Source organism: Pipistrellus hanaki (assembly GCF_964339955.1).
Source record: "Pipistrellus hanaki genome assembly, chromosome: 4".
Taxonomy (NCBI): Eukaryota; Metazoa; Chordata; class Mammalia; order Chiroptera; family Vespertilionidae; genus Pipistrellus; species Pipistrellus hanaki.
The window spans coordinates 47,390,914-47,403,427 of NC_140506.1; the positions used below are offsets into that span (position 1 = coordinate 47,390,914).

General features: G+C 33.4%; 1 protein-coding gene and 1 long non-coding RNA gene across 5 annotated transcripts in view; one reads left to right on the forward strand and one right to left on the reverse strand.

Annotated features, from left to right (window-relative positions):
- The window catches only part of LOC311622019, a 1,104,806-nt gene that overhangs the window by 417,097 nt on the left and 675,195 nt on the right, over positions 1-12,514 (forward strand). The gene's annotated exons all lie outside the window — the stretch shown is intronic.
- The window catches only part of KIAA0825, a 318,764-nt gene that overhangs the window by 225,240 nt on the left and 81,010 nt on the right, over positions 1-12,514 (reverse strand). For all 4 annotated transcript variants that reach the window (XM_084882634.1, XM_084882633.1, XM_084882631.1 and 1 more), the window contains exon 5: positions 7,851-8,015. In XM_084882634.1, the coding sequence (XP_084738760.1) occupies positions 7,851-8,015 (165 nt within the window). The remainder of the gene's footprint in view (positions 1-7,850; positions 8,016-12,514) is intronic.

A 12,514-nucleotide genomic window follows, 5' to 3' on the forward strand; every position in this document is an offset into this window, starting at 1 on the left:
TAAATATTAATTTCCTTGCTCATGCAAAAAGTTAAATTCTAAAGTACTGCATTTTAAAACTGGTGGAATCCCTTAGCACTTCAATACTTCATTTCTTAAAACAAGGAAGAACAAAAGTACATAGGTGAACATCAACATATCAGGAAAAATTACACTCTTAATAAGTATATCAATAATTCATAGGAAATATGCAAACACTGAAACAGGTAAGAAATAATCTGTAGCTCTGTTTAGGTAATTCAATTGGTTAGAGCATTGTCCTGATACACCGAGGTTGTGGGTTCAATCCTGAGTCAGGGCACATACAAGAATCAACCAATGAATGCACAAGTAAATAGAACAACAAATTATTCTCTCTCTCTCTCTCTCTCTCTCTCTCTCTCTCTCTCTCTCTCTCTTAAATCAATAAATAAATTTAAAAAACACAATAATCTCTAACTCCTGAAATGGAAAAATTTTCTCAACTTTTATAATTAAGTTTCTCAGTTTTTATAATTAAGAAAATCTTTTACCTGGGGGAAAAAATGAATACATATGCCAAAAAAAAAAGAGAAGTATTCCACTTTTCCTTTAAGGTTCTATTAATTAGTTTAATTTGATATAAATTATATAATTTCATATAAAATAGTCAATTTCTCCTTATGTCCTGAGCAAACAATTTTTGAAAACCTTACTGATATTTCTCAGTAAGGCTTCTGACCAAAATATCCATCTGAAAATTTTTGTGGTTTTTGTTTTTCTAAATATGGTTCTATGAACTTAATCATGAGTGATTCCCAGATAACACAGTTGACTGAAACATTCCCTAGAAGGATTATTTGATAGTGATAACATCCCCTTTGGAAAACTTATCAGTATTTACCTATTCTGAGGAAACATTTTCCTTACTCTAGTGTTTTTTAATCATTTTGGATTTATGAACACCTTTGAATAAAAGTGAGTGAAAACTCCATCCAAAATGCACAATATGACTCCATGGGAACTACACACAGACACACAGATACACACAATTAATGCTCCTTGAAAAGTGCAATCATGAACCTCAAGGACCCATGGACTACAGTTTAGGAATCCTACTTCATTTCTCAACAAATATCTCAACAGAGATAAGAAGGTTTTAGATCAGTGTTATTCCAATTAACCTAAAATGTTTTCTCTATGTATTTTTATGTATTTTTAAGAAGATAATACATATTAATAAGGATCAATTCTAACATTAAAATAAAATCCAGATTAATCAAATATTTTTAATAAAGAAAAAGGAGATGCATCCATAAAAATTCTATGTGAGATGTCTGAGATTTTACTGTCTATGTTTTCTTCCAGGATTTTTATGGTTTCATTTAAGTCTTTCATCCATTTTGATTTTATTCTTGTGTATGGTGTAAGTTAGTGGTCTAATTTATCTTTTTGCCAACATAATTTATTGAAGAGACTGTCTTTATTGTATGTTCCTGCCTCCTTTGTCAAATATTAATTGACTGTAATGGTGTGGGTCAATTTCTGGGGTCTCTGTTCTATTCCATTGGTCTATATGCCTGTTCTTGTGCCACTACCAGGCTGTTTTGATTACAATGGCTTTGTATTATAGTTTGATATTCAGTATTGTGAATCCTCCAACTTTGTTGATCTTTCTCAAGATTGCTGCAGCTATTCAGAGTCATTTTTGTTTCCACAAAAATTTTTATATTTGTTTTAGTTCTGTGAAGTATGCCATTGGCATTTTAATAGGGATTACTTTGAATCTATAGATTGCTTTGGGTAACATGGACATTTTAATGATGATAATTCTCCAATCCATGAACATGGTATATGGTTCCCTTTGTTTGCATCTTCCTCTATTTCTTTTCATGTCCCTATACTTCTGTTTTTTCCACAATGCCATATATGTCATATAGTGGAAATCATATAATATGTAAGCTTTTCAGACTGGCTTCTTTCACTTAGCAATGTGCATTTAAGATTTTTCCATGTTTTCTCATGGCTTGATATCCATTTCTTTTTATCACTGAATAATATTCATTGTATTGATGTACCTTACCTAAGGAAAGTTATTTTGGTTGCTTCCAAGCTTTGGCAATTATTAATAAAGTGCTATAAACATTTGTGTGCAGATTTTTGTGTAGACATTAGTTTTCTACCCATTTTTGTATATAGCTAGGAACATGACTATTGGATCATGTTGTAAGACAATGTTTAGCTTTGGAAAATACAACCAAATTGACTTCCAAGAGGCTGTACTATTTTACATCCCTATCAACAATGAATGAGAGTTCCTGTTGTTTCGCATCCTTGCCAGAACTGGTACTGTTAGTGTTTCTAACATTAGGCATTTTAATTGGTGTGTAGTGTGCCCTCCTGTTTAAATCTGCATGCCCTGATGACATATGATGTGGGGCATCTTTTCATATGCTTCCTTGCCATCTATATATCTTCTTTGGTGAGGTGTCTGTTCAAATATTTGGCTCACTTTTTCCCCCTCACTTTTATGTGTTTTTTATTTTATTTTATTTTATTGATTTTTTTACAGAGAGTGAGAGAGAGGAATAGAGAGTTAGAAACATCGATGAGAGAGCAACATAGATCAGCTGCCTCCTGCACACCCCCTACTGAAGATGTGCCAGCAAACAAGGTACATGCACTTGACCGGAATCAAACCTGGGACCTTTTAGTCTGCAGGCCGACGCTCTATCCACTGAGCCATACCGGTTTCAGCTCCCCTCACTTTTAAATTGAGTATTTTGTTTCCTTGTTGAATTTTTAAAGTTTTTATTTTTTATATTTTGGATACAAGTCCTTGATCAGATATGTGTTTTGCAAATAGTTTTCTCAGTCTATGGTTAGTATTTTCATCCTCTTAATGATCTTTTCACTTGACAATTCCACTTTAGAAATTTATCATTCAGATATGCATGTGCAATATTAAGATATTGTTCAAAAAATTATCATATCATTGTTTGTGGTCGCAAATAAATAGGAAAGTAAAACCCTAAATGTCCATCAGTTAGTACCTGGTTAAATGCACCAGTGGAAAACTATTCAGCTGTTAGAATGAGGTGTTTCTACATAACTATTAGTGGAAAAGAATCTACATCGTGTGTATAGATTTTGTTTTATTTTAACATAGGGATATATATGGAAGTAGTTGCATCTGGAGAGTGAATCTAGACAACTGGAATAGAAATAGACTACTTTTCAGCATACATTCTTTTTTTTTCTTCTTTACCATATGAAGAACTATTATTCAAAAAACATTTTTAAAGAAGAAAAAATGATGATCAAGTTAATGACATAAAGGAGCAACACCTGAATTCTTAATGTCACTTTACTTTTCTACAGAGAGCTCACAAAACCAGCCAATTTAAAAGGTATCTACTCTGGAATAATAACACTAGTTTGAAGTATAAGCTTGCAAATCTATATCTGGAAATAACTATCTGCCATTGCGTACCTATAATTTAAGATTATGAAAAAAGTTAATTATCTTATATTTGCTGTTACACTCTAAATACAATATGCTTATTCATTCATTCAACATGCTTTGATATTTACATAAGCCATCTGCGTATTTTCAAGATTAGTAAATAAAAGGATAAGCTTCCCAAGCCTTTTTGCTGATGGGCAATTCTATAGTAAGACAGAAAATGAATTATCAAACAATTTTGATAATCTTTATAATGTAGTCTCCCTCCAAATTAAAAAATGATTTAAAAAACTTAATCCTACATAGAGAAGCAAAAGGAATAATTTTAAGAGAAGATTCATAACATTGACTCTACACTAGTAAAATATGTCATGGTTTTAACAAATTGTGGCATTTTATATTTGTTGGCAATTCAAAATGGTCAACTTTAAAATCCCACATTGTCAAACTTCGTAAATTCTGTGAACATGTGACATATTATTTCACATATTTAAAAATATACTGAAAATCCTATACACTTATTCACATCGTCTAGAGAAGGTAGCCCATTTTGGACTCAATGGTCTAAAACACAGGTTATTCGCATGCAATCAACACTGATTTCTTTAGTAGCATGCCCAGATAAAGGGCCTCAGTAGAGTGCAGAGCGTCACAGGAATGCTAGTTGCTGAGCAGCCTCCCCCACAGAGTTCACTGTGGTTCATTTTACACTTCTGGTTAGTTCCCACACTGTTGCTCTCTTTCATGGAGAGTAGAGGTTGGCAGTACTTCCCTGTGACATCCACTTTCACACCCAAATTGGTCTTCATAGGCTCCCATTGTGGGTACTACAAAGCAACTTGCCTTGTTGGCAGCTCTAAGTGGGAACTACAAGTCTTTCTTTTCTTCACTGTTCTTTTCTGGCTCACAAGCAACCTCCCACCAAAAGCTGAATCTGTAGAGGAGACTACATCCAAGAGATAACACTATGAAAAAGTATGAAGAGAGGCCCAGGTGGCCACCTTGCAAATTTCCAATGTGGAAGCCTTCGACCTCTCTGCCCAAGAAACAGCTAAAGTCCTAGTGTAATGAGCTTTACAAACCCTAGGAGCCTCTTTACCTTAACTACATACACCTCCCTAATACAATCCCTTAACCATCTAGCTAAGGAACTCTTAGAAGCCATTTGACCCCTCTTAAGACCCCCTAAGAGTACAAACAATCTTTCAGAAGATCTGAAATCTTTGATTCTTCTGAGACAAACCCTAAGTGTTCTTCTTACATCCAATTGAAGCAGCCATTGCTCTTTGTCATTGCTGGGGCTAAAGAAAAATGAGGGCCAAGAAATCCTGGTTTAGATAAATCTCAGATGCCACCTTTGGAAAATTTGAGGAACTGCCCGAAGAACAACTTTATTTTGAAAGAATCAAACCTGAAGCTACTTCATAAGATATAATCACCTAAAAGAAATACAGTAACCATCAAATAATGTCCTATCTTTTCCTGAAATGACCAAAAAAAGAAAACCATCAAATTATGACCCATAAAAGCAAATAAATGTAACTAAATACTACTTATTTCTCAAAAACAAATTTGTGTCTCTATAAAATCTATTGAATCATATTCAAATTACTAAGAACTCTGCCAATTTGACTAACTTGATAACATAGTAGGAAACATCAAAGTAAAAAGTAAATTATTTGGCTAAGCATCTTTATATTTTCTTTATGTGATGTTAAGCACCTGGGTATTTTTAAAACATCTGGACAATAAAAACATACGCACACAAACCTACCTTTCATCACACTGTTTTGGTTACATAGACATAGTAGGTAACTCTTTCCAAGATCTTTATTAGCAAAATATGCTCCAATCAAAGGAAATACACAGGAAACCAAATGACTTGATTTTTTCCCCCATTCTCTCCCACACAAGATTTTTAAGCAAAAGATTAACTATCAGGATAACTTAAGATACGTTTGGTTTCTTTAATCATCCATTTCAAGGAATCTTTTCCTTTCTGATTTACAAAACAAAGGTTTTTGATAAAAATTGATTAGCTTGGCTTACACACAATAAAACATTTAAGATTTTTCTTGACAATTTCCCCCAAGATCATTCTTTTCAGGGATCTGTAAAGTTATGCCAGATTAAATCAATCTTGGCTTTGTTACAAAAATATATAAATTTTAACAATAAAGAAGATATATATCAGAAAGGGTGCTCTAGTACTTAGACATTTCTTATACCTGTCCTTCAAAATTCATTCCATATTATGTTCAATAATCCACAAATATATTTCTATAGTACAATCGAAGTTGCTCTTATTTATTTATTTTTTATTTTATTTTTTGTAAATCTTCACCTGAGGATATTTTTCCTTTGATTTTTAGAGAGAGTGGAAGGGAGGGGGAGAAACACAGACAGCAAAACATCCATGTGAGAGAGACATCGATTTTTTGCCTCCCACACACCCCGTGAATAGAGCCAGGGATCGAGCCTGCAACTGAGGTACATGCCTTTGACCAGGAATCGAACCAACACCCTTCAGTCTGAGGACTGATGCTCTTCCATCGAGCCAAACCATCTAGGGCTGAAGTTGATTTTATCTGGCATGCTGCTTATATGATAATAAATTTGAAATAAGACAGTAATATTGTGGAATAATAATATATTTTCTCTGTTGAGTTATTCAATAATGGGAACTACTATTCTGAAATATACAGCATTTGCCAAATCTCAACATTGCTTAATTTTAATCTAATGACGTCAAACACACTTTTTCTTCTTTTTTAAAAAATCACTATGACAATTTTTTGCTTCAATTCTTAGCCATGTCAGTTTTACATCTTTACAGTAACTTTCTAACGCGATTCTAATTTTCAATTTATGTTGCTCTTAAGGGAAATCAAGTTCTCAGAATTGACCTAAATTTTCTAAGGTCTGGCCTAAGACCAATACAAGATGAGACCAAATGGGTAGGGTACAGGTTGGTTGAAATACACTGTTTCTTTATCCACCTCAGAAAAGATCTGCTACAGATGTGGATGAGGGATGCCAAATCTTAGCCAGGAATAATGTATGAGTACCTATCCCAAGTGTCAACTGCTCAAGGAATCAACATTTTGCAATAAAATATTAAGATGTCATATTTCTTTACTCAGATCTCTCCATGGCCAAGTCAGTTCCTTTTAGAAAACCCTCTAGGGCTCACATTATCTCCTAATTAAATCTACTTTTTTATTCTGTCTTTTAACTTTAATATTTTGTGTCATATTTTTATTTTTCCATTGATTTTCTTTGCCGGCATCCAAATTCTACAATTCACTTCCACTTTTCCAAATTATTTCCAAATTTGGAAAAGTGCTCTACATTAGTTACTTTATAATTTAATATATTACTTAAACTTAACTTGAAACATAGAAGGCTGGTAAGCTATGCTTAATATAAAACAAACTTTAACCCTGTAACTTTTCTAACATTATTTACCCAGGCAAAGCAAATTTAAAAATATAAAAAGTAAATATATTAAAGCAAATGTAATTTGTTTCTAAGATATCAGCTTTTGAAATTTCAGATTCACTTCTTGCCTAACTTTGTTTTAGAAATGCAGCCACTATCTATTTTTATTCCTTAAAATGACATATGATACCATGTAAAAGAGAATTTTGTATTGCTCTTTCTGATGTAGGTGAAAATCTGTATAAATATAGATATGAACACAGAAAACATATTATGGCTTTGAATTCTACCTTTAATTTTAGAAACATTCTTCCAACATAAATGGCACTGCTTTCTTCAAAAGGACTTTATTATACTAAACTTAAAGTAACATATTATATAATTCTAATTACTATTAGAACACATTTATTGTTTATGAAATGCTAGAGTTTCTTTTAAAGTATTCACATTCAATAAATCATTTAATTCTCACAGCCCTACATAATATATTGCAATCTAAAGCATCTAATCGTAAAAGGAAACAAAGAGAAATTTATTTTAGTCCTACACTATCATTGGGAAGATGAGAAAACTGAGGTCTAAGGATGCTAAATGTTTTTGCTCAAGGTCATCCAGCTGCTAGTAGAAGAGGAGCTACAAGATCATTAAGTCTGCTTCTTTTTTTCATAGGCCAGGCTGTGCTTCTTTGAATTAAAAAAAAAAAAAAAAAAAAAAAAAAAAAAGATCTGATTTTAGTTAAAGGCAATTATCTGAAATTGACTTATGATGCTTTGTCAACTAGAATTATGGAATTTGCCATGTGTAAAGGATAAAAATGTAATTCTATGGTTTAATAGAATTTTCTTTACTTAATGTTTCTCTTGGGCTTTATGTTTCTTTAAAGGATTCTATAAATTTTTTTTTCAAGTAATGGAATAGATTCAGTGGCAGGAAGCAAAAATAGGGAGAATAATAGATTTACAATTTAAACAAAAGGACATGTTACCTGATTTATTGTTCCTTGGTATCTTGAGTGATAAAAAAATTTCTTCAAACAATTCTTGAACATTTTTTTCCAGCTTCAAAAAGGATTTTATGAGCTGTGATAAGAATTCAAGTTCATCTAAGGAAATAAAAAAATTTTGTCCTTTCTCTGGGCATTCAGAAGTAACTGTGAAAAGAGAAGATCAACACTATAGTACATTGTATTTTTTTAAGTAAATACTATAATAATCTATGTGATTACATAAACAATCAAAACTAATTATATCTTCAATAAATAAATCAAGTTTGCTTTTTAAGAAATATATATATAAAATCTTCTAGGAGAGTCTTCTCTTCTGGGAAGCTGGAGATGAGTATTCTCTTTAATGCAAATATGACAAATAATTGTATTTATTCTCAGAGCTATAAACAGAAATGTGATTTGTTGTTGTAAAATCATATCTTATAAAATTTTATTTTTTAAAAAGTCTGGCACAACTTTAATATAGTCACAAGGAAACTTAAGACAAATCCAAGTTGATGGACATTCTACAAAATAGCTAATCTAAACTCTTCAAAAGTATTATGTCCAGAAACAAAGACTAGGTTTTGACTAAACACGTGATCTAGTCAAAGAAGTCTAAAACGACATGACAATTGAAATTAACACATAATCAGGCCCTGGCTGGGAGCTCAGTCGGCTAGAATGTTGTCCTGCTACACCAGGGTTGGGTGTCCATCCCCAATCAGGCACATACATGAAGCAAACAATAAATGCATAAATAAGTGGAACAACAAGTCCATGTTTCTCTCTATCAAATCAATAAAAAAGTTAATACTAGTACACGTTAGTATTTTATTTTATTATAAAGGACTTTATTGGGGTAAATTGGTGAAATCTGATAATGTCAACAATTCAATGCTATTATTGCATGACTGTTAATTTTCTGATTTAGACAACTATAATGTGGTTATGAAAGAGAATACCCTTTTGTTTAAGACATAGTCATTAAAGTATATGAAGGCAAATGTCTGTAGCCTATTCTCAGTTCATGGAACAATAATAGTTTTAAGAGAAAGAGAATGCAAATGTGAAAATGTGGCAAAAAGTAACATTTAAGGAATCTGTATATTTTTGTAGTCTGAAATTAAAACAATTATTTTTTAAAGACTAGATAAAATACATAAATCTTTAAGATTTTAGAAGTGTCATTACTCTATCACCAACAACAAGCAAATTAACTTAGTAGTTGAAGCTAGACTATATAATTCATGAAATCATGTTTTCAAAAATAACCTGTATAAATAATTGTAATATATATTGCTTTCTAAAGAACAATACACCTTAAAATAAACAAAATTGATTATTTTACTTTTATAACTATGCTACTTTCAAGTCACACTACAAATTTAATATGGTAGAAAAATATCTTAAACTTTTTAAGAATATGGAGTCTAAGATTGACCTCACCAAATGAAACCTGGGACCAAGTTTTCAAATATTTACAGAATCCTTTATTATTGCCATTAAAAAAAACACACACACACAAAAAAAAAAACCCTTAATTACAAACTGAAAATGTTGAGTACTACTATAAAATAAGCATCAAGTTCCTTTGGAGAGAAAAAAATAAGAGCGTTACTTAGAAATTATGTAAGTTCTGGTGATGCCATGTAAAAATTGGTTACCTTCATCATATGGATTTTAGAAGGAAGATTCCAATAATGTAGCAATTTTATGGATAACTCATAACCTTTAAAATTTTTATAACAAACTTATAACCATAAACACCTTGGATTTCCTAAAATAAAACAAAAATTTTATTTTTGAGCATAATCCTGAGCAGGGAAAACTGCTCAGGATTATGCTCTTATAAAATTTCACCATGAAAAAAATATGCACAGATATTCATTGAAACTATTGTCCTATGTAAATACATAAAAGTGAGGGGGAGAAAGAGAGAGGGAGAGAGAGAGAGGGAGAGAGAGAGAAAGAGAGAGAAAGAGAGAGAGAGAGAGAGAGGGAGAGGAAGAGGGAGAGGGAGAGGGAGAGAGAGAGAGAGAGAGAGAGAGAGAGAGAGAGAGAGAGAGAGAGGGAAAAATATGTTATATCACATAGAGAATATAAACTAAAAAATATGATATAAACTACAGAATATGTACTTAGAGGTATTTTTCACCTACTGGCTAATAGTTAAAATATTAACTCCATTCTCTTATAGAAAAAGTAAGGACTTTGAAAATAAATCTAGAAGGGTATTAGGGCTCCTCACAACAAAGCAGCATTTGGAATAATTATCAAAGTCCAGCTAAATCAGACAAACCATAAAAATAGAGGCAGTAGCTGAAAGCACACATATTATTTTTCAAAACCATTAGCAACAGAATTCTTGTTAATAATAGCATTAAGATACAGGAGAAAATGAGAAGCTAGAAAGTCAGATAATCTGAAGCTGGTGGATCAGTATAATAGGATAAAAGGTGCACATTTTTGTTTTCCCAAGAAAAATGAACACTAGCCACCCTATTATTGAATGTGAAAGGATCTATTTCCAGTAAGGAAGTATTCTTGGTGCCACCAGACAAGTGATGTGAAAGAGAGGTGACACACAAAAGGTACTGAGAGTCTCATTATTTCAGATGAAATTCATGACATAACCCAAATGGAATATATTTGTTCCAGAGGGACCGCATAGGAACAAAAAAATAAGCAGCATTTTTTTGCCAGCACCCAAGTCACTTCCTGAGAGGTGGGACCTGGGAGCACACTAGCTTTGCAGTGGCCTGAAGGAGCACTGTGCCTTCCTAAGCAACTGCCTCGGGCCCAGGTAGCAGGGGAAGGAACACATACAAGCACCATGAAAACACAAACACCACGAAGAAATGGAAGCTGTTTCTTTCCTCTTTTCTCCAGCATTATTTTCTATAACTTATTTTTCAAATTTAAATGACTAGGGAAGCATCTGAGGTAAAACTAAGATAAATAGCCCTGACCGGTTTGGCTCAGTGGATAGAGTGTTGGCCTGCGGACTGAAGGGTCCTGGGTTTCATTCCAGTCAGGGGCATGTACCTTGGTTGCTAGCATATCCCCAGTAGGGGGTGTGCAGGAGGCAGCTGGTCAGTTTCTCCCTCATCGATGTTTCTAGCTTTCTATCCCTCTCCCTTCCTCTCTGTAAAAAAACCAATAAGATAAAATAAAAAGAAATAGTTCCCCCTTAGTTTTAAAAACTGAATTGTTTTTTTTATCTCTTTTGAGGAAGCTTCCATAGGTACCACTCAAAACAGTCAGGGTAAAAATGTTAGAGAAGTTGAGTAAATAAATGAGTGAATAAATGATTAAAAGGATAAAGTTGTTACCTTTGAGGTTGAGTGAAAATGCAACCCAACACATGATGAAGATATGGAAATTTAGATTCCTCACGGATGTCAGAACACCTCTTCTGGCTGGGTGGTGAGAGGTTAGAGAGAGGATTACAGGGGAAGCTGAGCCTCCTAACAGTTAATGAATCTGAATTTGAAGTCAGAAAACATTTAACTTCCTTCGCCCCCTCCATGTTTTATTAGGTGGCATGCTGCTATTTATAATACCACTACCTGAGGCACAGGTGGCCTTAGAGTAGAGGGGTTAGCATAGAGAATTAGGAGCCAGATGGCCTGGACTATGGTCCTGGCACGGTTCCCTTCTAGCTGTGTGACTTTGGACATTTACTTGGTCTCTCTGTGCCTCAATAGTGTCTGAAGTTTATCTTATAGCAGTAACTGAGGGGAGTCACTTCCTCTATGAAGCCTGCCTCGGATCCCAGACCAGCTTAAGTTTCCTATTCTCCATGCTTCTTCATTTAGCTCCATGTCACATTCTAACTGTCAGTTTGGGAGATGTCTCCAGAAACTTTAATCCCATGAAAGGCAGAGATCTTTCCCCCCATGATTGCATTCCCACTATTCATCAGAGTGTCCACATGAATGAATGATTTAAAAAGGATACATATTGCTGAGTGTCAGAGACAAAACTAGCTGCTTTTTTACTCATTTTGTTTGGCTCTGTCTTCCTGCCATTAACATGTTTCTTTAGTAAAATACTAATATTAAATGAGTTGAACATTAATTACTGTATGTCAATTTGAATAGGAAATATTTTGGGAAGAAAGGACAATAAACATCATATCAGAGATCTGTTTCATTATTAACTGCTTTAAGTACTGCTGCTCTATAATGGAATCCATCTCTAAGCTTAAACATTTATAAAGTTGAATAGTAGTCCCACTCCAAAACCTTCCACTGCTTATTTTATGTGTAACCCTTTAAAAATTGGGTATTTTTGAGTGTGTGTGTGTGTGCCTCATCTTTTTTGAGAATCTAATACAACCTATACATTTATGGTCATAAAAACAGTACTTTGCATATAATTCTGGAGGTTCCCAGATCCTCTGAGGCCTGAGGGATTGATTGATCAGCTGGTGGAGGATCTCTTCCTTGGTCTGTCTGACTTTATAAGAAGCAGCGCCCATTACACTCCCTCCCACTAAGGAGACATACCTTCTAAAAACTCCTACTTCCCTTTGCAAGAAGAATAGGTCCTAACCAGCTTCTACTTAATCTCATTACTCTTCCCAAGTGATAAAATAAAAGGTCTCAAAACATTAACACAGACAACTAACTCTCTTGCTATGACCTAGTCCCTTCTTA